General features: G+C 35.7%; 1 protein-coding gene across 4 annotated transcripts in view; it reads left to right on the top strand.

Moving 5' to 3' along the window:
- PTPN3 (protein tyrosine phosphatase non-receptor type 3) overlaps positions 1-27,587 on the top strand; it is a 156,474-nt gene that overhangs the window by 94,017 nt on the left and 34,870 nt on the right. For 3 of the 4 annotated variants that reach the window (XM_077182876.1, XM_077182865.1, XM_077182880.1), the window contains exons 9-14: positions 1,499-1,586; positions 6,278-6,366; positions 11,284-11,347; positions 16,351-16,523; positions 21,277-21,411; positions 22,892-23,068. In XM_077182876.1, coding sequence (XP_077038991.1) covers positions 1,499-1,586; positions 6,278-6,366; positions 11,284-11,347; positions 16,351-16,523; positions 21,277-21,411; positions 22,892-23,068 — 726 coding nt within the window. The remainder of the gene's footprint in view (positions 1-1,498; positions 1,587-6,277; positions 6,367-11,283; positions 11,348-16,350; positions 16,524-21,276; positions 21,412-22,891; positions 23,069-27,587) is intronic. The other variant, XM_077182888.1, reaches the window with a different exon arrangement.

Genomic DNA, 27,587 nt, shown 5'->3' with positions numbered 1-27,587 from the left:
TTCATAGTGCTTGCTAGATCCAGCCATCAGTTTGAAGAGAAGGATGCATTTGAAACCAAATAGGATGCTTATATTCCAGATGAAGTTCACTAGTCCTTGGGTATCAACAACTGTAAAAATTGGAACATCAAGACCAGTTTCCTCTTGCCTGTTTATCTCACTGAATAATTACCATCTGCTTAGGGACCTGAAGGTTTCATTTCACCTCTAATTGAGTAGGAGAGTGTAACAACGAGTAAAAAACCTAAGTCTGTGCTGAGATACTTGTTGGCCCTTCAAGACACAAAGCATGACTGGTCTGGTGTAGATGGAGTATACAAAATGAGAATTAAAATTTGCAGGCATATCTTGTTAGTGTGCAGCAGACCTTCTGAACAAAGTACTTGATCAAAATATTTAAAATGACAGCAATGTACTTTTGCAAACATATTCAGCATACTTTTATATAACAAAATGGCCATTTTAAATTGGTTTGTTTCTATAATTTTCTGACACAGTGAAAGATACAGGGTCTACTAAAGTTTTTCAGAATCAAGCTGACAAAAGTCAGTATACATGTAGATCTGAGAAACCAGTTTAGCTCAGTATTATGACAAACAGAAGTTTTCTTAATCTTTGCTCTCTTTTTTCCTGATGTTATGGCATCCTCAAGCCACACTGGCCATGGCTTTCCAGTTCAAGGTAGCTTTCAGTTCTCTGCAGCATGATGTAAGATTTCCTAGAGTGACTGTTTCAGGGCATTGTATTTGGATGGCTTTGCATTTAAAAAGAGAGATGTTAATTGGGAGTAATAGAGGCTGGAGTTCTTAACATAACTCAGTATTATGTCAACTTTTTGCAGGTTGTACCTAAATTGATTTGATTAATGTAATTTTATGCATGTTGTTTTGGAAGCTTACCCAGCAAAGAGTTGTTTTTACCTGTACTCATAGAAGCTTTCTTGAAGACGAGAAGGTCAAATGCTTTTATGATTTTAATGTCTTATCTGCAGGAGAAAAAATATTTTAGGACTTACAGATTTTAGGTTATCTCAGATGGCTTTTCCTTGGTGTGTTTCATATCTTTAACTTTTAGTCTGTTCTCTCTCCTTTATTTTATTAGTGCATTCGTGCTTCTTATCTTTCTTCTTCATGACTACTTTCTGAGAGACTATGAAATACACAGTATTTACAGATACAGCTTCTTATTAAAAATGTCAGATTTTATAGGGGAATTGTTTCCTCATCCCTTTGAAAATAACAGATAACAAAGATTTTTCCAAAAATAGCTAGTCCCGAGTGGCTAAGGTAATAAAATCACACATAATTCACTTAATTTTTTGGGAGTACTTTAGCAGGGTATTCACCAGTAAAGAAATTGTGGCACTACTTAATGTAGGGTTATTTCTGAGACACTGGACTTCAGCATTCTTCTGGTTTTATGCTTTTGGAATAAATATAATATCTTTTACTTTTGACTGGTCTGTGGTTCAAATTTATTACTTTTTCCCTTCTTCTAGTGGCCTCAAGCAATCTGAAGCAGAGTCCTGCTATATAAATATAGCAAGAACACTTGAATTCTATGGAGTGGAATTGCACAGTGGTAGAGTATGTTTACATTGTAATTTTTCCCTTGGAAAGTAAATTTATGTGGGTTTTTTTTTTACATTAATTAATAGCAGTAAAAAAAAAGGTAATATTTAAGTACTGACTTTATCATCTCTATTTTTAAGTAGAGCTGGTTAATTTTTCAATAACTTATGTATGACATAGGTGCTAGAATTTCAACCAAATAAGCTAGAGCTCCTCAAAGTGTAATAAAGTATTTTTAAGATAAACTATTTGGTTACTGCAATATATTTTACTTAATAATTTTACAAAGATTTCTGAGTGTCTTACATGAAAGAAAATGAAATGCTCTGTTTAGTGCTATTAGTTGTCAGGTGTTTTGTGAGGTTAATTTCTCAGAATTTCTAGCACTAATTTCTTAGTGTTAAGATTATAGAGTTAAGATTATAGTGTTAAGATTATAGAGGGTTTTTCACATTTAAATTCCTGTATTCCTTGATTCCAGGCTAAATCTAAGTATTTAACAGCATGAGTGATGACCAGTAAAAATGTATTTGAATTCTTTAAATACAGGGTGTTTATTGATAAGAAACATGTCTTAGTATTTCATTGTCTACTGCAATTTAATTTTTTGGCTACACTATTCATCTGAAGTGAATCCCCAAAATGCTTTTTTATTTGCATTCTAGGGTGCAAGTTACCTTTTGTGCTTATGTGTAATAGTAAATTGTTTTTGTATAGGACTTGTAGTGTAAAAACCAAAGGAAGTGTACTACAGATAATTGATTTCATAAGTGGAGATGACTTCTAGTTTTCCTAACATTTTTGAGGTTTTTTAATAATCCTGACACTAAGAGTTAGAATGAAAAATTGATAAATTTCTTTTATGATGAGGAAGGAATAGAATGAGTCATTTGCTTCCTTCAGCATATTTTTTTCTTGTTTTTCTTTATGCTGCCACAAATAAGTGAGTGTTGCATTGAATTTCTAGAAATTCTTAAAGTGCTTCTGTATGAAGCCACTGCAATTACATTCATATTCATGAAATACAGTGCTCAAAAGGTAGACACTTTTTAAAATAATGGATAAAAGTAGAAAGACAGGGAAATTATTAAATCTGACTTTGTATAGTTTGTCCATTAGGTTATTTGTCACCTTTCTACTTTATTGAAGAAGTTCTTAGTGTTACACTTGAGATCACTATATTCACTTAACTTGATTGGATATTTGCCTTTTAACTTCTATTATAGCCTAGTATTTTGATAAGCCAACTTGAGTGCTAAGATTTCCACTCTAGACTGTGACCAGTCTCTTAATATTGACAGGATGTTGTTTCTGAAAGCTCTTCCAATTTCCATTATCCTTCCTGAGCTGCAGGCTGCTGAACTGCATGCAGGGTGTCAGTAGTGGTTTTACCAGTGCCAGCAGTGATAATAGATTGGATTCAGACATTTTCAGCTAAATGAAATTTCACTGCAGACAATTTTGCTACTGTTTCAATTCAAAATAATAGTTTTATCAAAATTCATTTTTTAAGGATGAAATCTGTGATCTGTTTTTTCCAGCCATTGAACTAGACATCTAGATGTTTAGAAGCTGAGAGGAAGGAAATAGAACCCAAACCAGAAAATATCATGCCACCTTTCAAATTGAGTTTCAATATCATTTGAATGTTGATCTTCATTCTTCCTCTCACTTCCTTATCTCAGAGTAGGTAATGGAAAAAGAAAAGTACAGAGAAGGATAACAATCATGAATGTTTAAAGGAAAAGCCTTCTGTAGCAGGTGAACAGCATGGAGAATGTGAATAGCCAACAAGATCTTCAGTCGACCCAAAAAGAGACAGGTTTAAGTAAAGGAACTTTTCCCACAATGCTGCAGTTGAACTGTAAGGGTTACTTCTGATTGAATGGATGCTCAAGGTGAAATAGCTATCACGAACAGTCAGGCAGTCACTGGAGTCCATTAAACATAAAAGAAGCTTCGAAACCAGGAAATCCTCTACCTGTAAATGACCTGAAGCTGAATCAGTCAGGGTTTAGTTGGTTGTCTCTGAAGTTTTGTCCTTCTAAAACATCAGTTGCAAGTCCCTGTTTGGGTTGAATGCCATGAGGCAAACCTCTCAACCAACATGAGGTTGGCCTTGCTCCCTGTAAGAAGTTTACAGTGAAGGTTTATAAGCTGCTTCTTCAGAGGCTGCTGTGTCCTGCCCCTGCTCTGGCAGGGATGTTTACAGTGCCTCCTGGTATCCTCCCCCCTCTCAGTACTGCTTTTAAATCATCCTTCCAGTTTTGTCACATCCCAGTGCCTTGACAGATTTAGCAGGGGCTAATTAAGCTGTGTCTCTGTGAAAGGGTTTATCTCTGTGGATTCTGATGATCTTGTTCCTCTTAGATGGTGTATGGCAGAAGAACCAGGTAACACCTGGCTTTTATACTAATGGCCCAAAGAAGCTGGTGCTCCTGTACTGGTGGTTGAGAGTGGGATACTCTTGGATAATGTTTCTTGAAGAGCAGATGGATGTATAGCTTCCTTATTTTTTTTTGTTTTATGATACAAAGTTAAATATTTAATATAAGTGTGAGCCTTTTTTTCTTAGCAACTTACTAAATATGCAACTTCAATCTGAGCTCAGTTTTCATCTGCAAACGCTTTTGCTTTTTTTCTGATGAAAAATCTGAACTGCTAAAATAATAAAATATGTGATAGTGGTAGGGGAGACTCAAGAGAGTGAATTCAATATCTTAAAACTATATTGATATTCCTTGAATTTCTAATCTCCTTTTCACTCTGGACCACTATCCCCTCTGCTCAATAATTAATCTGCTGTTAACTTATCTTTCATTTTTACTCAGAGAGTTGAAGATAGGAAATTTTTTGAATCAATATTATTTCCATATCTACAAAAATAAAAATGGTAATTGTAAATTAAATCAAATATGAATTGGTATTTAACTAGCTAGATGCCTGGCATGACAATTTTTTACAACTTTTCTTTACAACTTTTTATTATCTTCTTCATGTTACCTGTTTTTTAATAAAAATATGCATGTTATTTCTTTCTTATGCAATTTAACAGCATGCTATGAAAGTGAAATAACTGTACATGGATATCATTTTTCGTTAAAGAGACCCTCTCTTTATGCTGTTCCAGCATCTTGATTTTGTGTTTCTTAGGCCTAATACAAAAGAATTCATAGTAACAAATAACATGGGAGCTTAGTGGTTTGGGCTGGTGCAGAGGAGGGTAAGGAATGAACTTTGTTCTGACAAAGCTTCTGGAGAAAATAGAGTAGTTTAGCCTAATTAATCCCCATCAAGTGTTTTAGATAATCCTTTGTTTCTACTTAATCATGTTGATTCTAAGGTTTTACTTTAAAAGCTGTTTTTTCTTCACAGTATTGATTTTTAAAAGCAGGAGCCTAGTGTAAGCTCAGAGTGCTAATAATACAATTTTCTACCCTGCTTTAGGTTGGCCATACCATGGCAGAAGCAGCTAAACTGTAGGCACTTAATCTCCTGAATACCTCTGTTTCTCCCAAGTATTTAAATACAGGGATGTCACTTCTGGATTCCTGTATTATGCTTTGCAAATTAGGCTGGACTTCACTCATTTATGGGCCTGAATCACACTTCTATTCAACTGTTTTTAAAGGATTTATTATAGACTTTCCACAGTATTGCCAGAGCACATGCTGCCTGTTATATTTTCCCATACCTTACTAATATAAAGAACTTGGGATTGGACATGGAGGAAAGCCATATATTAATTGAGCCCAGAGTACCATCTAGAGGAGCAACTGTGCTACTGAAGGCTTTAATCTGTTACCATTGGCTGTCCTTTAAAAACAATCTGAAACTGCTTTTGAGTCAAAGCTGATATTTGAAACGATGGATTCTACTTACATGTGGATTGATGTATACATTTAGGTCTGTTTAGAAATCTGTGTAATGCCACATTAGTGTGTATTGATCATAAGAACTGGGAAGCCAAGATTTGTAACTTCTTTAACATTGGTCTGGGTTTAGGCTCAAAATGACCATCCAGCATCCTCCTCTCTGCCTCTGTTTTTGGGGTTTTTTTAAACTCAAATCTTTGCTTATATGTTTTCTCTTGAGTATCTCAGTAGCTAGAAAGGATTGTAAAATTCTGATTTTTTTTCCCAGTTGCATGTGTTAAGCTAATGCACAGCTTTTGGTTTAGTTAATAATGGATTTAATTTATTATATGAAATGTTCATGTGTATTTCTCCAACATATTCTCATGTGTGAAATTATGGTCACCTCCTGTGCAGTCTTTCTTGGTAAGACCTTTTTAGGAAAAAGTAAGGAATTATTTCCTCTCCTTTTTTTAACAGCATGTAATCAGGCAATTTTTGTTCAGTTCCCAAAATTCTGTGACATTTACCTGACTAATCTTTGGAAGTATTTCAACTTCTTTCCTGAAATAAATAAGGTTAGACTTGCAAATTTACTCTTGATGCAGACCTAAGGAACATCCTGGGTAGTAGAATGAATGTTACAACTTTAATGAATGAATAATATTTAGAATGTGTAATAGATAACATCAAAGGAAAGACATGAGCAAAAATCAAAACTCAAAAATGTCATTGATTTTATTCCTCAAGTGTAGCAATTTAGGTATAGAAAGTGTGAAAATAAATTTATGAGTAGATAAATGTGAATGACACAAACTGCATCTGTATTCTTACAGTATTTTTCTTTTTTAGGATCTCCATAATCTAGATCTTATGATTGGGATTGCATCCAGTGGGATTGCTGTATATAGAAAACTCATCTGTACAAGCTTCTATCCCTGGTAAATTCCTGTATTGTAAAGAAATGTGTCCAGTTTTTTCAATCTTACGTCCATTTGCTTTCACAGTTTTACCAAAGAAGCCTACAATACACATATTTGTTCTTTATGGAGTATTGTATTATTTTCTTGTGCTTAGATAAAAACAAAAACTTACCTAGGCTTTTAAATCTTTAAGACTTTTGAAGTCCTTACACTGTGTGAAGTCTTGATCAAGTTAATTTACATACAGGTCCGAGTACATTATGAGGACCTTGTGGTCTTAGAGATTTGTTGCTGTTGTGCTCCATAATATGTCTCTTTAAAAACAAAACCAATCAGTATTGCTATTAAAGTTCAGCCCCTAATTCAGTCTGAATTAAGTTCAGTCTGAACTTTTTAACGTGGCATTCAGCAAGAAGACACTACTTGAAGTAGAAATGTAAAATTAGGTTTTTGGAGTTTCAGATTTACAGGAAGTAAGATAATATAATTTAGACATTTTTAAATGTCATCAAATATGGGTATATAACATTTACAAGCAGGTGAGAGACCTTCACATTATTCTCTGATACATAAAACATTACAATGCATGATTGTGCTGTAGAAAATAACCTCTGCAAAGAAGTAATGTGCACAGGAACTCTGATGTGAATGACATGAGAAGTTACATAAGCTATAATTTTTTTAAAGTGCTTTTGGGCTTTATTAGTTATATCATACTAAAATTATAACCTGAATAAGAAATTATATGGAGGTCAGGCATTTCCTTAAGGTTTTTGGATTGGATCAGAAAGAAATTTTTTCCAGTCTTTCTTTTTTAAATGAAGTATGAACTTTTTTTTTTATGCTTGATAAAACTATAGCTTTGTCATGTTATACGTGAATTCTTTGAATTTGTAACAATTGTTCTGGATAACTTTTTCAGTAAGATAGGACAGTGTTCTTAATCATGACAGAAAAATACATTCCAGTGAGTTGTACTTGCTTTTTGGCCCTTAATTATAAAAAAAAAAACTCCCTAGCTGTAGTCTTTAAATACTAGTGTTATTCCATCCTTCCATTTATGAACCCAGCCAAACAGCTATTTCCTATAGAAAAACAATAAAATCAGTTTCAATTTAAATTCTAGGGGAAAATATACTGCATGGTCTCTGGAGTTTTTTTTTCTTTGCTGTGAGTTGCATTTCAACTCCCTGGGATGTGCTGCAATCATCCGGGGTAAATGCATGTCAGTAATAATGCTCTCATGTAGCAGCAGAGTGAAAGCTTGTATTTTTCCATTTCTAATGCACATTGAAGCATAGAAGACTTGACTCTCATCTTTGTGCCTTGAGTGTTTCTCTTTCATACATCAGCCACTCAGCTTATTTCAACTTCTGCAGGTTTTAAAAACTGCCAGCTGGAGGAACATTTTCTGTCTTCTGCCAGTGTTGTTCTGCCAACTTAGTTGACCTAAGATATGAATTGATAATAGTTGTTCCTGAAAATCACAGGAGTAATGGCATTTTAAAATCTGTGACTATGAATTTTTTTAAGGAAGGGAAAAATAGTTTGTAGCACACAGGACAGGAGGAATCTACAACTTCCTGTGCTACTTTTACTCCTGAAGAGCACAGAGGAATAAAACACAGATGCTAAAACATTTTTCACAAAAGCCTATTCTCATTTACAGAAAAAAATTGAGGGAAGTAAAACCCACAGGTTTTTCAGTTCAAATAATTCCCACTCTAAAATATGAGGTTTAGGCAGTAATATTTTAAGCTGACAGCTCATGCAGTTGTTCCAAGCTTTCCTACTCACTCACTTTCTCTCTGCTTCTCTCTCTCTCTCTCTAAAAATTTCATTTCATCTTGAAAGCAAAAGCTCCCTACACAGGGGCTAACTTTTTGATATTTTATTTCTGGCATCTTGTTTGAGTTAATCATAATTCTTTGTGCAGGAATGGTGTCCATTCCCTGATCCCACCAAAACAAGCAAACACTGAAAACCACCAGAGTGGTTGCTTGGGATGTATTTGTAGTTTGAATTCTCACTTTTATTTTAGATCTCAAAGCAGGATGTATTTCTGTAATGCCTGAAGTAGTATTTATTTAGGCTCTTTATGTAACACCATTCGTATCAAGTGGTTTTTCCTATGGACTGTGCAAACTTCACCATTAACAAGTTAGAACTCAAGGTGGCAGCAAACACCATCGAAGCACTCTATCCAAAATTTTAAGTAAAATACTTTGCAGTGGATGACAACAATACAACTATGCCATATGGTAGTAGTCAAAGGGGCCCAAAAGTTTTCAGGAACAGAGGCAGTGAGAGAGCTCTGCCTTGGCAAAAAGATGCTTTTCAATCAAAGCAACCTACGTAAAGAGCTGACTGATCAGTCAGCGACAATGCAAGTCAAGATAGGTTTAAAAAATAGCTTTGTATTTAATGCAGTATTTTGTGCACTCTGCAGAGTTATTCTCAAGGGTGCTTAACAGTTATATGGTTATTTCCAAATTTTCCAAGTAAATATTAATGGCAAAAACATACAAATACAGCAGCAACTGAAGTTAGGTAGTAAATGCTATTTTGTGTATGCCATTTCACTGCTTTGAAAATTTCAGAGAAACTGGTTGAGGAATGCATAATACATTGCTAGTTAAAACTTGGAAAACAAGTATCTTGCATAGCAAATTTGACAGAATCTTTTTTCAGTGGCAAAGTATAGGGTTTACAGGTAAAGAAACTTTCTCTTTGCTTCAAGTCACAAGTACCAGCTGTTAGTACTAAGTTCTAGGACAGGACTGCCAGTTTAATCAAAAATTAGCGATTCTGTGGCCCACGGAGTGACAAATCTATTTTGATGCTTGTGAATGATAGGAAGATGGGACCCAAAAGATCTATCATTCTTAATATGCTACAACTAGTGAGTGCTTTTTAAATAAACCATGAAATTTAATGATTTGTGAGTGTTGCATATCTGCAACACTCACAATTTGTGAGTATGCATATCTGTCACTGAACAGATTATTGGTGAGAGAAAACTGAACTGCCAGTTATAAGAGTAGTAACTGCATTCTATTAATATAATTTTTGGATATGGCACCTTCAAGAACTTGTTAAGTCTAAGTGCTTTGACACCTTAATCTCCTAGATTTTTATTTTCTAGGTGTGAACATTCAGTCAGTTTGTGGGCATAATATTGCAAATGATTTTTAGTTATTGTTAAATGAAAATGTCAGAGTAGCAAGTGTTCTTCATGCCTGAACTAAGTAGGTTTAGTTGTACTTTAAGAAGAATGAATGGAATTGAGAGGGGTATTCTATTTAGGAGAATGTCAAAATAAAGAGACTTAGTGCTCTGATTTGGCTTGAAATGATTATGTGGTCATGCACTGAATCATGGGGGCTGTTTTGGTTTTGATGGAGTTTTGGTAGTTTTTTGTTTGCTTGTTTTGGGGTTTTTCAAGAAAAAGCGGGAGATAGTGGAGAGCGATTGAGGGAGTTTTGGTACTTGCAGCTCAGGAAATACAACTGAAAATTTCTGACTTGTCAGATATTCAGAATCAAGAGCTTTTAGATGAGCAATGCAGATCACTGATCTTTGAGGTAGCCAGTCAAATGACACGAGTATTTTAATAGTTGACCTAACAGGATATGATTTCAATTTTCCATTAATTTTCACATCAGTTTGTCTTGTTGAAGAATAGTGTTGAAATACCTGTTTCTTTGTGGTTCTGTAATTGATGGAGAAAAGCATTTTCTGAAAATGGCATTGTTTTCCACCTCTTGTGCAGAAAGAGGGATAGGTAATTCCATTAATATTCTTGTTAGTAACTGGCAAATATATTCTCCTGTATCCATGAAGGATGTTGCTCTATAACTCAAGTGCCTCTCCCATGAGCAGTTGGGAATGAGTTTTTATGCCATCGCACTTAATGAGAGTAATGCAAAAACTGTGCCAAACTGAGAGAACTTTCAACAAAGTTCATACTTGGTATCTAACATCCTGTGAAACATCTGTTCTCGAAAATATTATGAGACTTTTAGCAGTAAACTTACAAAACCCTTTCATGATTTTTTTTCAGGCAAATATGACTTGATCAAACCTTAAATAGGTTTCCTAAAGGCCTCTGTAAGATTCCAGCTGACTATAGATCAGAGATTTCTTTGTCCAAAAATGCAGGTTTTCAGTTACTGAAGTAGAACTATTGCAGAGAAAATTTAGGTATTTTAGACAAATCTTGTTTTGCTGTGGGAAGGTGTGCAGGTGGGTGGAAGTTTGTTTAATTTAGAAAAACTGATAAGTGTATAATTAAAATGAAAATTGCTTGAGCACCAATTTCAGTTGTAATCTTTACCTTAGAAAATATGTATTCACGCTGTGTATATTTAAAAAGATGTGTTCAGTTCTAAAATTACCACATAAATTACATAGCAATGTTAATGAAGTGAAAAGTATATTAACACTTTTTCCTACAGTTTTCATCCTTCTAAAATGATGATTTTATCTAGAGATTTTGTTTAGTGATTAAGGCAAATACATGATATCTTTCACGTTATGAAACAAATTCTGCAATGCCTCTGCAAAGTTTCAGTTGTTGTAAGACCAACCTTGTCATGTCATTAGGGTCTTCAATTTTGTTCCTTTAGTCACAGTTGTCATATGACTCTAAAGTTATACAAAAGTTGACACATTTAACATTTGTGCAGCTTAGTGTAGAAGATGTCATCGAGTTTTTTGCTGCAAGAATAGATTTGGTGGGAGAGAACTGCTGTGAACTATTTAAAGATTAAACGAGGACATTTATTTGCCACTCAACACAAGAGATGGCTGCATATTATTCATTGAATATTTTACAGCTCTAATCTTTCAGGCTTACTGTACACAATATTATTTTTCATTGTTTTATCACTCTAAACATTGCTCGGTATTTCATGGCCTGTTTCTGTCTTTTAGGGTGAACATTTTAAAAATTTCCTTTAAAAGGAAAAAGTTTTTTATACAACAACGGCAAAAACATGTAAGTAGTCCTCTAATATTGTTTTGCTCTAGTGTCAATATTCAATATTTTATATTGAATGTAACCTACAAACTGCTGATCAAAAGGCTCTGTTGGGATAGTGTGCCTTTGAAACTCTTTCGTTAACTTGGTCTTGCTATTCTTGTCTGCTTATTCCCTCTCTTTTTTCCCTTTTATTGTTTCTTTTCCAACACTGAATCCCTCCACTTTCAGTCTGTTGGAGTGTATCTTTCCCATAGAGGCTTCTTTTCCCTTGGGGACTTGGGTAAATGCAGATCTCCGTCCTTTCTCCAATATCTATTAACAGCATATTTCCCCTTTCTCACCAGCATCTTCTGCTCTTTCCCTTTTTGCTCTCCCTGCCCTGTAGAGTTCCCTAATGCAGTGAATCTACTAAACTGCTTGTCCCATCTAGGGGGAGATTGTCAGGTCCCTTCAGCTTATGCGGCTCAGAGCTCAGGAAGAGAGCAGGGTTCCTGGAGGAAAGGAGAGCTTTGCAGATGGAAAACATGAGGTTGAAAAGGGAAATAGCCCACCTGCTGCTGTGTGTAACATGGAGGGCTTTAGGAGTTGGCAAATTATATGAAGAGAGTTGATAAAGCGCACATAAAATTTTTCAACTGTTAAGAGATGGCTTCTGTTGATTGCTTTGTGCTCTTTGAAGACCAATTGAAATATTAGTCTATTTAATGGGGAAGGAAATCTTGATTACTGATTATTATTGTGCTGCCACAATATGAAAAAAATAAGATATTTTTTACAAAGAGCATAGATTATTTAATATGACAGAAAAAAACAACTTCTCAGAAACTAGTGATCAGCAGATGTATAAATATTTTAGTTCAATTGAGGACAAAACTTAGTAAAAGGTAAATGTTAACTTGTACCTAAAGTTCTTGGAGGTTCTTTCTGGTAGTACACAAGCTCTTAAATTTATAGGAACTGTGTTACAAGACCACCTCTTGATCCACATAGATTAGAAGGTCTGCTGAACACAGATTTCTAAGGAGGCCTTTTTTTTACCCAAAAGGAAAATGTTTTCTTCTTTTTTCTTTTCTGTGTATCCTTCTTTTTTCCCATTTTGGCGGGCTCTTTGAAATTTGAGGAGTGTGCAAGTATGTATATGTTACATTTCAGGATTCATGTATAAAAAGAGTTAGTTTCCAGACTGCACTTATGCTTGCACACACACATAGCATGCACAGGGTGTGTCCTTACACACAGTAGGGTGATTTTAAGGTTTTTTTACTAGCTGTAAGTTTTGAAATATGTTTTTTATATGCAGACATGTCAGTCTGTTCATTTATATTTCGCTGCATGAAGAAATGAGTGGTTGATAGACCATTCTACTCAATTGTGAGTGTAAACACTTGCAAGTAGTAACTTCTCTCCTGAGTTTGAGGATTAAAAATTCACTGATAAATAGTAATTTTAAAATCTAAATATTTTCAAATATACAGATAAGTGCAGGCTTTCAGACAGCAGTTTCCAGGGCTTGGAACTCAATGATTTTTAGTCCCTTTCAACCCAAACCATTCTATGATTCTCTGAAAATGAGTGTATTCACAATGATTTTGTAATATGAACAAATAAAGTGTCAATATAGAACTATCTGTGGACTTAATGTAAAATATGTGTGTTCATTACATAAAGACTTGGCTGCTGTCAAAAGTAGAATTTTTGTCTCTGGAGACCTGTGTCACTTTTGAAGAGAGCAGCAATCTTAATTTGTTCAATCAAACATCTGATAAATGATGACAGTTCAAGGCTCTTAATTCTTTTAGCTTACCTTCTTTTAAGTGATCATAGTTCTTTGTTTCATAACCTCCAGAGATGACAGTAATGCATGCAGTGTCATGCTTAAAGAGCTACAGAACTGTAAGAAAAGTAAGGCCAGCTGCATGACCTTTTTGCTCCTCCTCAGTTCATGTGAAAAAGCAGACCAGGTGTGCCACTGAATCTGTGGATACATCCATCCTTGTCAGCCTGCTTTGTTTGAAATTTAGGGCATCAAGTGTGCAGTGCTCTGGTGGTATTGCTTGGAAAAGCTTGCTGGTGCCGTGCAGAGGGAGAGAGGGGAGTGGAGTCCTAGGGGTTTCACCAGAATAGTGGGATGCTTGAGGGGTGTGCGAGGACAGATGACTGCATTGGTGTCAGTCTTCAAAATGATCACTTTTTTGCTTGGAAAGACAGAAGCAAATAGGTAAATGAATCTGAAAGTAAAAGAGATGAAAGAGTGTGGGGAAAACAGAGCAGATACTGTATATTCTTAGGCAAGGTTTGACTAAAGAGGACGAGAGTGCTATAGAACCTCTTTTGTATTTTATATGTCGTATGTAGATTCAAAAATCTACAGAAAGTTCTCAAAGGCAATGGATTTGCAGTCCCCTGGGATATGTCCCATGTTTCATTGATTTGTTCTCCTCATTTCATTTACTCCATTTTTCTTTCCTTATGCACCTTTTCTGAAAAAAACAACTTACCTTATCTCACTCTTTCCCTTCTACTCACCTTCTCTTTTACCCTCCCCCTGCTCCGGTCTGTTGATCAGCTACTTGATTAGGAGTATGCAGTATTTCTTTTTCTACTGAAGAGCCAAATAAGGACTGGGGAGCAAGACTGATGAATCAGTGAATGTCTGATGCTAGAGAAGCTCATGACATGTAGGCTTAATGAAGGGTGGAGGATTTAAGGTAGGAATAGGAACTATGCTGTTTAAAGGCAACATTTTGTACCTTTCAGAAATGAAATTTTATTTTCAATGTGCTTACCTAATGCTTAAAAACAACTTCATTTGTTGCATACTAAAATATATCTTCGCTTTTTGTGCTCTAGATATTTTCAGATTTTCTGTTAATGGAGTGAGTAGGCATACAACTGATGCAGAAATTCTTCCATATGCTGAACTAGCAAAAGACTTTAGTTACGAAGAATTGTTCCCTTTACCTCAAATTTCTCTAACCCTCATTTCTTGATAATCATGAAAATGCCATTCTTTTAGAACTTGACTTGAGAAGTATAATGGGCATTATATCCTGGAATCCCACTAGAACTCTCCTCACCTTTAAAAACATAGACAGATTTAACAGCATAACTTGCAAGGTGACCTGTTAGTGAGGCAGATTGTAATTAACAAAAGATTATGTTAGTCTAAAAATTGAATAAATTTTTATGAAACTTCTCAAAATATTTTTCCTAGCTTAAATCCATGTTGAAACTTTCAGCCTTAGAAACTTAAAGGCTGCTAAGAAGGTTCTGTGACAACAGAAAAGCACACTTGTAAAAAGCAAAATTAATTGCTGCTATCAAACCTAAATTTAAAAAGAGAATATTAGATATACTTAGTTCCTTATCTTTATACTATAGTCTTTCAGTATAATTGAGATGTTTGAATAAAATAATTTTTGTGGCAATTGAAAGGCCAGTACTTCAGGCCAACAAAAATATCTATACACTTACTTTTATTTGTCTGCTGGAGTAGTAAAACCCTTCAAGTGGGATTCAACCAACAGGGAGTATGTCAGAAATAGCATTTGTCATTAAACCTTTGTGATGTGTGCTTCATATATTTCAAGAAATTCTGAGTTAAGATTTGCTATGCTTTCCTGCTTTGTTTTGTGTAACTACTTAGAAGCAATTGTGGTGAACTGACAAATTGTTTCCAATATGCAAGAGACTCAAATAACAAACCCACATCTTGAAAAGAAAATATGTTTTAAATGCTTTAATAGATATAGGGAAAACGTTCCTTAAAGACTGTAATCAGTTAAATGTTTTTCAGTACTTATGTAAAATCAAGAGGAAATCTTTTTACTCTTGAGAGTGTCACTGTTTTTCTTAAAAGCTGCAGATTCTCTGGACTAGACATGAAGTGATTTGCAAAAAGCCGGCTTGGTCTCAGATACCTGTCAATTGTAAAAGGCTGCCTAGAAATAAAAAAAACACAAGAAAAACAGATTGACTATACCAGCCAAAATGGTTTGTAGTTATTTCCCAACAGGATTGTTGCTGTGAACAAGCAAAAGGTTGCCTGTCTAATTATATGTTGAGATTACAAAATTAGTCATAATTTAGAGGAGCTAGAAAAGATGAGTGATGAAAACTTGTTTTTTCACTGGTGTGCTGAGCTATGCTGGCAATTGTCTCAGGTCTCATGTTACCTTTATTTCTACTTTTTGCGTTGCTCTCGTTCCACTTTCTTTGCATCAATAACTAGATTAGCTAACCAAAGCTTTCTCTTGTACAAAACTCTTGGGATAAACATTGATGGCACAATTGTGTTGCACTCATGTTTCACTGGCACTTTGGCACTGAAGTTACTCGTGAGAGTTTGCATCGAGACACGCAAGTTTTATATTCTGCTGCCTTCTGAACCTCCTCATTGTGGCCTCACATTATCATCCAAGCAGAAGTGGATTTCAACAGCAGTAGCAGCAGCTCCAGTCCCATCAGAAGTATTTTCTTTCCCCAAAGAAAGATCTCTGTTAACATCTTCAGTTTTTTCTGAAAGAACGAAAAGAATATGCATTTTGCATATTATGGCACTTGAAAGAACATTATTGAATGGAAGCCTTACATGAAGAGTTTGAATTCAAAGAATGAGGGTTTTTTTCCTTTTGACATTGCACCCTTAATTGAATGTTTTAAAGAATTTTGTTTGTCTTAAGAGGTCAAAATCTGACTGGAAACCTGAAAATATATTTATCAGTATAACATGATACTCATATATACAAAATCTTTACTGCTCTAAACTTAAATATTTTATTAACATTTCATGAACTTGTAAAGTGCACATTTTGCAGTTTTTAATTTCAAATAGTCATAGAGGTATTTTGGCCATCTCCAGCTCAAAATCTACTGTATGCTGGTTTTTTGTTTGTTTGTTTGTTTGCCACAATGTATTTTTCATGTTTAAGCTTAAAATAATTCTTGTTTTTTTATGATCTTGTTTACTGTTTCATCTACTTGTATATGTTGAAACATGGTGTTCCCTACTGTTACAGAATGAATCCAGAGAGCATATTGTTGCCTTCAACATGTTAAATTACAGAGCATGCAAAAATCTTTGGAAATCTTGTGTAGAGCATCACACATTTTTTCAGGCAAAGAAGTCACTACCTCATGAAAAAAAGATATTATCACATTATTGGACTCTGGGTTCTAGAAATCCAGCAAAGTAAGTATTGTGTGAAAGCATGTTTTGCTCTATGATGGGAATGGGAGGATTTGTGTCAGTAGTAGCTCAAGTTGGAGTGGCAGAGTTGAGTCCTGTCCATAGCTTTGTTCCAGTCTATATATGAACCATTTGACAAGTTATATGGCTGTGGTTTCACTTTCTGCAATGTGATCTCCTTACAGTAGAACTTTTCTTATAATTGCCTCAAAAGGTGTTTTGATATATGTTTTACTACTATTTTTTCAACTTGTTGCTTCAGTCTGAAGTACAAAAACACTGGAAAGGAAAAATGTCATATAGCTAATGATCCGGTAAGAGAATTTCAGAACAGATTTGTTTTGAAATGTTTAACCATTAGTGTCATATACACATTCTGTTTAATATGTTAGGGCAGTTTCTGGAGTGCATCACACCAACCACTTATTACTGACACAAAGATGAAAAACTTTTTCCCATTCAGGTATTCAAGATAGCCCTGTTGTGACACTTCTAATCCTTTATTTGTCTCATTGGATTCTTCTAGTTACAAAGTACTAAAAACACTAGTTTCCTAGTGTTGTTTAAGATTTAGTTACCAGGAAGTAATTTTTTAGAGCCTGTGATTTTCCTATATGAAGCTGGGATTATTCCTCCCCATATGCAGTTACTGGGCCCTATTGTCATTAAAGTTAAGCTGCAGGTTTATTGTCCAGTCACATGACATTGTAATGTCCCTCTCCATTTCTTTGCAGTTAGCCCTTATTTGGCTATCCTGTGTGATTTTTTTTACTCTGCTCTTTTATTTTAGGGGCTTTTACATTTTTTTGATAATTATCAGTCACAGTGATTTCTTCCGTTATGTTGATTTGTTCTGTTGTTACATTTATCAGCAATTCAGCTACAAAGATGTCATGTCCTGTGGCTTCATTGTCTCATCCAACCCGTCCCAATCCACCTACCCCACCCCCCAAAAACATTCTGTAATGAAACATATAAAAAAATATTTCATATTAATAGTGAATGAAGAAGAAAGTCTTGTGTCATTATCCTCTCTGGATGTGAGATTCTGGGGGGTTCTTTGACCCTTTGATGATCTGTAGACTCTCTAGAAACCTACTTCTTCTCATGATTTTTGGAGAAGTATTTTATTGTTTTCTTTTTGTTCATGGGTGGTGTGCTTTTGTGAGTTTTTTGTAGTGTGTTCTCGTAACAGTTTAACTTTACATATAATTTGTCAGACTTGGAGATTTTCTGTCTTCTATTTGGATAGCTTCAACTTCTGAATGATATCAACATGCTTCAAATGCCTCCTCAGACTTTGGTGGCTCTCTGGCTTTTCACACTCTGATGTCTCTTGGTACTGCAGTAATTAATACCAAGTGCACTGGTATTGCTTGTAAATGAAGCAATTAACCCCTGAGGGCAATGTAGGAATTCTGATAAAATGTTATGCTTTTTACTGGAGTATAATTCCATGTTTTCACCTAGTACTAGGTCATAGCTAGATGATCTGGTTTTTAGGTTATGGGGAAAAAAACCTAGTTGTACAAACAGTATTCTAATTTTCTAACATTTCAAAAATACCTGTTTTTAGAATTAACTCATTTATGGTGTGTTATGACCTTGTTGTTCCTGTAGTGGAGGTGTTGAGGTGACTCAAAGTTTGGTGGATTGTCAAGTCCTGGAGTCCTTTATTTCTTTCAAATTCGCAAAGAGATTGAAAGTCCTGATCTTCCTATAGGACAGATATATACACACAGTGATTCCACAGCCTTTGTAATGTTAAGAAAGAAAACAGTATGAGTTCCAAAGGGTACCAGTTTAGTATAATTTCATTTTTTTTACCAAACATTTTAATTTTGACAAATCTGCCCTTACAATTTCTTAATACTCTGCAGCATACAGGACAGTTCTCATTGTTGATCTGAATTACTAAGAAATAATTCCTTTTAAGTAATTTCAGTGCTCTGAGGCATTCTCTGCTGAATTGCTTACTTAGAGTTCTAAGGAATCTCCAGGAGGAGAATCAGTTATGGAGATACTTTCCATCAGCTTAGGATAATGTCTTTGGCCTTATTTATACCAGTAGTAAGCATGAATTTTGGGATCTACATGAGGAAGAGGTAATTCAGCAGCCATTGCTATGAAAGACTCCTTAACTACATAAGAAGCAACAGTATTTTTGAAAAACTTTGAGTAGTTCCTATGAACTCAGCAAATTATTTTCTCAAAAGATTTAAAAAACATTGTGGAAAAGTCACTTCTGAGGTCATATTTAACATATTGAAAATTTTTACTTTCCAACTTGTTTATGGTTGTGGAATGCTGTAAGATTTTCCATGTTCCTTTTCAAGGATGCTCTGAACTCATGTGGAAGTTACACAACCAAAAAAGTGATTCTGCATTCTCCCTTTTGAAAGGGAAAAAATTTTTGCATTGTATAAATCAAACAAACACAGACAAACCAAACCATAAAACTAAATCTGCACACAAAAGCTCCACTGACCACAGCGTGCAGTCCTGGAGGTTTTAAGACTGACTTGTATTCAAGAATTCTTTTCATGCAGCTTCCATCAGCTTTGAAGGCTGCTACTTTCAGGTTTTACCATCTTAAGTATCACAGGTTTTCCTTATGCAATTTGTGGCTTTCTTGTTCTATGTTCTACACTTATTTGAGGCAGATAGCCTGGCAGTTATTGCATCAGTTCAAATAGTTGCAGTACTTGAGTACAATTTCTTATTTGCACGTACCTGTGCGCCTCTTGATTCTCTTAGCTTAAGGTACTAGAGGCATTCCATTTAAATTAAGCTGCTGAGTTGTATAAATCACTTGTAAGCCTTATTCAAGGAGCAGACTGAATCACTTCTCCCAGATTCTGAGAGGTAAATTCTGGCCTGAACGCTGAATAACCTCTCCTAGACGCGTTCTCATTCCTTGTTGAACAGCTAAAAAATGTATCTGTATTTTTCACTAAGGATAGCTTCAGTAATAGATAGGAGAAAGGAAGCATCATTTACAGATAGTACAGTCCATTCCAGAAAGGCTTTGGCAGCCTTCCAGAATGTTTGCTGAGAAATATGCTGATATTTGGCATTTGAAGGGCATCTACTTGAATTCAAGAGATTATTTATCTTCTGTGCCTTAACTGAAATATCTAGAGACTTACCCTATAAGTGATTTTGTGGTCAGGATTAGGGGTTTAATATTAGAATTAGGGCTTAGGGTTCTGGCTTCCATCACATGAGTTATGCTGCACTTCAAGTTGTCTGTGTTGGAAAATGCCTCAACAGCCACTTGTAAAAATGAAAAGCTTATTAATATGGAGTTCTTTGCAATGCATTTTTCATAATGCATTCATCTTTTCCCAGTCTTTCCCTCTGCTCCAACTATCTAAGGGTTCTTTAAAAGACATCTGTTTCTGAAGAAGATGAGTAGCTGGTACCTTGTCATTGTATTCAAAAGTGTTAGAAAAATAAAATTGGTAGTATAGCCAAAAGCTTCTCCTGAGTTGATGGACTTTGTTTACTAGGTATGGAAACATACATGGGTAGCTGATTGTAGTATGTAGATGCTTCATACTAAGTTTTTCCTCTGTTTTCTATACATAGAGAAGCTTCTAAAGTACATTTAGAAAATGAGGGAATTGATTTCCTTTAAAATCATGAACAAGATATGCAAAATACTTCAGTATATATGAAAAAAAATAATGGGTTTCTTTTACTTATATTAGCAAAAAGTAGTACCATGCAAAGCATGCTTAAGGTTTGATTTTAGCATAATAACCACAGCTTTAGCGACATTTTAATTTTATTTATTTTTTATTCTTTTTTAATGCTATGTAAAATTGAAGCTTTTCAGCTCTCTAGTAAGATGCTTACATAGTGTGCTAGCCCAGCTGCCCATTATGTACAGTTCAGGGCTTAATGGGCCAAAGGTGTTTTCTCTGTAACTAATAAATTGTTTCTTCTATGAGAAATCCTAGGCCTGTAAACTTAAAGGTGAGCAGCTTATCTCTCAGCTTGACTCATGGAATGCTGTATAAAATGATGCATAAGAGTTAGTTTATCTCAATTTCAGTCTACTTCAAGATTTTCTTTATGCTGTGTATTTTCACTATTAAGATACTTTTACTGCTTTCCTAGCTGTGGTACTTATACTGTTGCAGCCCTTTTCTTCTCAAATCTTTCTTCTTCTTGTCAAAAGAAGCAGTCCAGACCTGGAGATCTTATTTTCATGTCAGATTTTTTTAATGGTTTATCTCTATAAAGAATACATCACTCCAAGGTGGCTTCCTTTCACAATAGAGTCTTGTCTGGTTTAGCTCTGAATGAGGCAGCAGGTAGATGGGTAAAGTTGTCCTGTGCTCAGTGAAGCTCTTGCTGAATTGTTACCCCTTTGTGAATATTAACAGGGAAGCTTCAGAACATATTACCTGTATTTGAACTGTCCTTTGTCAGGCACTCAGTTCAGTACCAGCAGGACATACTGAATTTCCTGTTTTCCCCTCTGTCTTCTTAAACACAATTGGGTTAAAAATAATTCTCAGAAAAAGTTATTTTTATCCAGGCTTGTGATAAGCAATGGAGCAGGGATTAACAATCACTTTTATTGTCACAGATGAGGGACAGCAAATGTCTCTGTGAGAATGTAAACGCATAAGTAAGGAGGGATAAGCACAGGGGGATGCTTTAAATTATGAAATTGACTTTCATAAGCATATCTTAAGTTTTCTATGCAAAATAACTCACATATAGCTGTTTTATATTTTTTCAGGTCCGTAAACAACCAGTACTGCAGAAAAGTGATAGGTGGGATGGTTTGGAACCCATCTATGAGACGATCCTTATCAGTTGAGCACCTAGAGACCAAAAGCCTTCCTTCTCGATCACCTCCTGTTACCCCCAATTGGTAAATCCATTTTCAGCCTTTTCCACACCTTCTAGCCTCCTACCATTTCTAATTGTATGTACTCTAGCAGAATAATTATGTAGTGTGTACAGATATATTTAAACATTTTTATTCTGAGAATATATATGGCAACAGAAGGGTGGGTGTCACCTCAACTTTAACAAGGCTTTCATGCTGTCTGCCAAAATCTTTTACCCAAGTTAAGTCATTATGTTTCCGGATGGGTGGACAAGAGGATGGTTTAAAAAAAAAAATGTTCAAATGGTTGGATGACTGGACTAAGAGGGGAGTTGTTAATGTGTCACACTCTACCTGGACAACAAAAAAAGGTAGATGGCTGCAGGGGTTGCTCTTGAGACCTGTCCTGCTTAACCTCTTTATGACCTAGAGGAGGCAATGGTATGGTTGATCATAAAGTTTGCAGATGGCACCAAACTGGGAGGTGAGTCAATAAGCCTGAGGCCAGGGCTGCTCTTCAAAGTCATCTCTATAATCTGGAGAAATGGGCCAATAGGAAATGTATGAAATTCAACAGAGACAAACATAGTGTCCTGGGAAATAAGAACCCAGTGTAACAGTATTGTCTACAGTGCAGCTTTCTGGAAAACAGCCTGGTAATCTTTATAGGCAGAAGTGGTACATGAGCCATCTGGTATGCCCTGACAGCAAACAAGTCCAACCTGGCAAAATTGACAGGGTTGTAGGTGGTAGGTCAGTGGAAGTGATGCCCTTTTGGCCCAGCATTCTCTAGATTTCATTAGAATGCTGCAGCCCTTTTTGTCTGCAAATGTAAAACAGACACAAACTGGAGCAAGTTCAGCAAAGACCACCAACCCCAAGGTAGTCAGGAGGCTGGAGCACCTACCCTGTGAGGAGAGGCTGATGTAGTGACATATGTTCAACCTGGAGAAGCAGGGGTTGCCCAGATGCCTAATAACACTACTTAGGAGGAGGCCAGCTACAGGATTAGGCCAGGTTTTTCACTATTGCAGAGTGGGAGAATGGGGCAACAAGTATATGTTGAAACAAAAGAGGTTTTGTCATGATACAATGGAAAAACTGCTTCACCACATGGACAGTCATTGCCTGGGGAAGCTTTGTGGTCTCCATCCTTCAGATTTTTTGAGATATGAGTGAATAAAGTCTTAAGCAGCCTACTCTGGCCTTAGTTGACCCTGCTTTGAGCAGAAGATTGGACTAGGTGACCTCCATTAGTCCTTTCCAACCTGAATCACCCTATGATTAAAACATGATAAGTTGCATTTTACAGGGGGAGAAACACCAATCAGTTCAGTGTACTGAACCTAGCAGTGTATGATTGCCTCCTACACCATACGGAATGGTTAAAAATTGATTATTTTGAAGTGAGACTTATATGAAGATTCAGATCATAACTGCAATAGGATATAAGTTTTTCTTTTATAAAGTTTCATGAAATATTCTAATCTTCCCCTTTCTGTTTGTATTCTGTGTTTTTAAGGCGGAGTCCTAGACTACGCCATGAAATCCGCAAACCACGACACTCATCTGTAGATAACCTTACGAATGAGATTAGTTATATTACTGAAACAGAGGATGTTTTTTACACATATAAGGGCTCTCCAACGTCAAAGGACAGTGATTCAGAGTTCTCTCAGAACCGTAGTCCACAGAGGAGGTAAGGACTTTGGCAAAGAATCCATTGCTTATTTTGATTTTTTTAAAAGCACCAAACAAAAATCCCAAAGAGCTGTAGTGTGAAACAGTCGCAATCAGTTGTAAGGCTACAATGAGTTCAGTTTTGTTTGCATAAGCTTTATTTTGACCAATTTCTATACTGCAAATGCCATGATGCAAAATGCAAGTCAAAAGCATACCAACCCTTCATCATTAAACAATACATAGTAGTTGAGCTGTTAGTAAAATTAGAAGAACTACTAAGACATGTCTGTTCAAATCGGTAATATTCTGTTTCCTAGTAGCTTTTGCACCCCTTTCCTAACTGTCAGAAACTCTTTTTGTGGGGAGAAAGACTTAGTGAACTCTTCTAAGAGTTCACTCACGTTCCACATCATCAGCTCAGCCTTGTCAGTTGAAAGAGGTATTGCATTTGAGTATACTCAAGAACTTCATAATGCTGGTGGCCATCCATCTTTTTCTTCTTCAGAGGAACTGTCAATGGCTTGTCTAAAGGCAGTGTCTGCTTTTTGGCTGTATTCCTTGAGGACCTACTTTGTTCTCCTCTGCAGTGCCTTAACAACTGCTAGGTTTGCTGCCAGAAGTTGAAGCACCTGTCTTTGTGCACTCTGATTATTTGTTTGTTCATATATTACATTATATGTATGGCTACACTCATTTCTTAATGAATATCAGATTATCACAAATGTACAAAATCATTCATTGTTCAGTCTCAAAAAGAAAACTTGTTTAAACTTTAGTTTAAAACTTGGAGCTGGGGAGAATGCTGTGTATTGAAATGCGTGTTCCTTTGTAGCACTGCAAAAGAATAATGGTATTTAGTGATGCCTAGTGACTTTAAGCCAAAGTGTATTTTGAGAAGCAATGTCTTAGTGGAAGCTGATGGGACTCACCTGCCTCTGTGACAGTGTGCAGGTACTACATATCGCTTTAAATTCTGATTGAAACTATTTTCTTTAGATTCTATAATAATATTATTGTGACATTATAACAAAGAGTTTTCAATTTAAAAAAAAGAGAAAATTGATATGTTGTATGCATATTTGGATTTTGTTACTCTTTTGAGTATATTAAGTGTTTTGAGTTTGTCACTTCATTTTTCTATATTTCTGACTGGAAGACAGCTGAACCTTAATACAATTTATTATTACTAATGGCAGTAGTAACTATGATAATACATAAAAATTAGGCCTTTAGATGTTGTGAATAGTCATAGGTAGGAAGGCATGCCTTTGCTGGGTTTTAAAGTTTGCAGATGATATACTTATAGAAGTATTTTCTGAGTAAAAATACTGAGAGGCAGACATAAGAAGAGATGATGAGCGTAGAAGCTGTAGACAGAAAATTATGTTCCCATGCTGTGTTTTGTGACTGGCATATTGTGTCCTGCCAGCTAGCACATTGTAGGACTTCTTTTATTTTCCTTTTTCTTTTCTTCCCCTGTAGGTTTTTCTTTCCTTCCTGTTTCAGTTATCTTATATATATTGAGAACGGAGTGGAAATTCCTGCCTTCATGCCTTTTCTCAGACAATGAAAAAAAGGATGTTCTAAATTTGAAAATAGCACATTCATTTATTTTCTGAGCCCTAGTGACTCTGTTGAATCTTAGAAATATCGCTCACTGTGGAGATTTTTACTGTTGCTACCACCTATAAATCATTGCTTTTTTTCTTACATCTTATCCCTAATACAGTATCAGGTTTTTTGGGTATGTTTATAATATTTGATACTCTGCAAGTAAATGAAAATCTGCATAAATCTCAGTAATTAAATTCAATTTGTGTGGTTTGGAAGAAGAATGGAATAAATGATCCTGTGTTGTATTCACTGTTAGATTTTTGTGAAGTAAAACAGTCATTAATAATTTCCTTTTTAACAATTGAGGTAAAATAGTAGCCATTAAAAAATCCCACTTTTTCTCTACACTGAAGTTTGTTAGTCCACATTCCAGTTTTTTTCCTTTTGCAATCTTACAGTAGTTACTACTTACTTCACTTCCTTTGTTGAAATATGCAAAGTGAAATTAAGCATGTTTGTGTAGTAAAATCTTTCCATGGACACTGAACATTGATGGATGGAATCCTAACCTATCAGCTAAATCTATTTTGTAAGAAAAAAGTTTACCTTGCATATCCTTAGTATTAAATGTGGATGTTTCCCCTGGGCTTTTGCCCACACGCATTGAGCAGGTTTAACCCACAGCTGGTTATTTTTAAAGGCAGACTGATGGGCTTGTCCATGGAATTCTTTTTTACTGCAATTTTTGCTTTGTCTAGCCTGGCATAGTGCTTGAAGATTACCACTGTTGCAGTCTGTCTTGATAAATGTACCACTACAGTTTCCAAATTTGGAATAAGGAGAGACTCACAGATGTAGAGGAACAAGTCATCCTTGCTGATTTGCCTTCCCTGACACCACTCTGATCTGTATGCTACTGTGTCACTTAAGGGGAAAAGGTACAGGAAAAATGAAGTAGTCATACTGAAATATGTGACATTGTTTCAATATCAGGTTGGGAAATTCCAAGACATCCTTGATTTATGCAGTGACCTTTAAATCAAACTTGGTTTTAACTGGGGCATTAGACTAGTTGTTTTGGAATCATGTACTTTGATATGCTTGATCTTTTATCAGGTATTAGGTTTTCTCCTGAGAGGCTGCACTGGCCATCCCCAGTGCAAGGTCTGGTTCTTGGCATTGGTAGCTTAAAAAAAAAAAAAAAAAGACAACTTAATATGTGTAGGATTCTTCATATGTGAACTCTTAGAGGAAGCTAAAAGAAAAACTCCTTAAAATAAACTAGCCTGCCCTTTGCCCTCAAGTAAATAAGTGACAATTTAAACTGCTATAATGATTTCACTGGTGTCTTTATGTTAAGGTATTTGGTGTAAATTAAAAATGTAATTTTAAACTTTTCAATAATATATTTTTTAAACACTTGGTGAACCTGAAATACCAAGGTCTGCCATGAAAACTTAAATCCAATGTAACCGAATACTATTTACAGATCTTTGGGCTTTATTCTTTCTTGGTTTCATTTTTCCTTTCCTTTTTCTCAAGCATCTTTGGGTACATGAGGGGTGATACAGATGTTCACCCTTCATTAGGCAATGAGAAATGAAAACAAACTAATGACAAGAAATGAAAACTGAAAAACACAGTGTTGTTTAATGCTCTTAACCTCCAAGAACCCTGTTGTGGGAAGCTGCATGGTTTTCTACCATTCAGTATGGAAAAGGAGTATACTCCATTCTTCTCTCTTCATGGATTTAAGGTTTTCATCTGGCTTTGTGGGAAGACCTGTGTTGTGGCCAGCACCTGCCCCTGCCCCTTAACTGAATGTTAGTAAGCTCAAGTTTCTTTAAGAAAAGGTGTTACATGCAAACGATTACTGAAACAAACAGTAATTTATTTTGGCAGCTCAGAATAATCTTAGTCATGTTACCTGTACAGTTGTTTCCCCTTTCCCTTGTATGAGGAGAAGAGCTTATTTTGACCTTTTAGATTCAGGTTTAATGGCTTGTGCTTTTAAAAATATTTTTAAATTGTTTTTTTATATAATAGATGAAATACTTTGGTGTGTTAATATAGCTGTTGTTTGCTCTGTTAATGCCTTTCTTCCTGTTTCTGAATGCACTTTTCTAATGGGGAGAGTACTTGTCAGGAAGAATATATAAATTTGCATTGGTTTAACCCCAGCCAGCAACCAAGCACCATACAGCCACTCACTCATTCCTCCATCAATGGAATCAGGGAGAGAGAATCAGAACTGTAAAAGCTAGAAAGCCCATAGGCTGAGATAAAGACAGTTAAAGAGGGAAAGCAAAAACCATGCACAGAAGCAAAACAAAACCAGGAATTAATTCTCTGCTTCCCATAGGCAGGCAGGTGTTCAGCCATCTCTGGGAGGTCAGGGCCCCCTCACATATAACAGTAACTTGGGAAGACAAACTCCATTGCTCCAACTTATCCTCCTTCCTACTTCTTTTCCCCACTTTATACACTGAGCATGGTGGCATATGGTCTGGAATATCCCTTTGGTCAATTGGGGTCACCTGTCCTGGCTGTGTCTCCTCCCAACCCCCCAAGCACCCAAAATTTCCTCACCAGCATGGCAGTATGAAAAGCAGCAAAGGCCTTGGCTCTGTGTAAGCCCTGCTCAGCAATAACAAAAATATCTCTGTATTATCAGCCCTGCACAAATCCAAAACACAGTTCAGCAGAAATACAAAACAGGGCCCTATACTGGACACTGAAGAAAATTAGCTCAGCCAAAACCAGCAGAGTATACAAGGTGCTAAAGAGAAAAAATAACTGGCTTATTGGCTTGGAAAAGCAACTTGATAAGCTGTGTGGAGGAGGGTCTTGTTGTCTGATTTGTATTCAGTTTCTCCTGTTCACCTTGTAATTAAATAAACTGAACATGTCTGTTTGGTTTGGAACAGCAGATTGTGTAGGAGCAAGTGTTTTGGTACTTTTTTAGAGTAGATTTGCTGGCC

Source organism: Agelaius phoeniceus, chromosome 1 (genome assembly GCF_051311805.1).
Source record: "Agelaius phoeniceus isolate bAgePho1 chromosome 1, bAgePho1.hap1, whole genome shotgun sequence".
Classification (NCBI taxonomy): Eukaryota; Metazoa; Chordata; class Aves; order Passeriformes; family Icteridae; genus Agelaius; species Agelaius phoeniceus.
The sequence above is the reverse complement of the archived record's forward strand: the minus strand, read 5'-3'. Positions and strand labels throughout refer to the sequence as shown.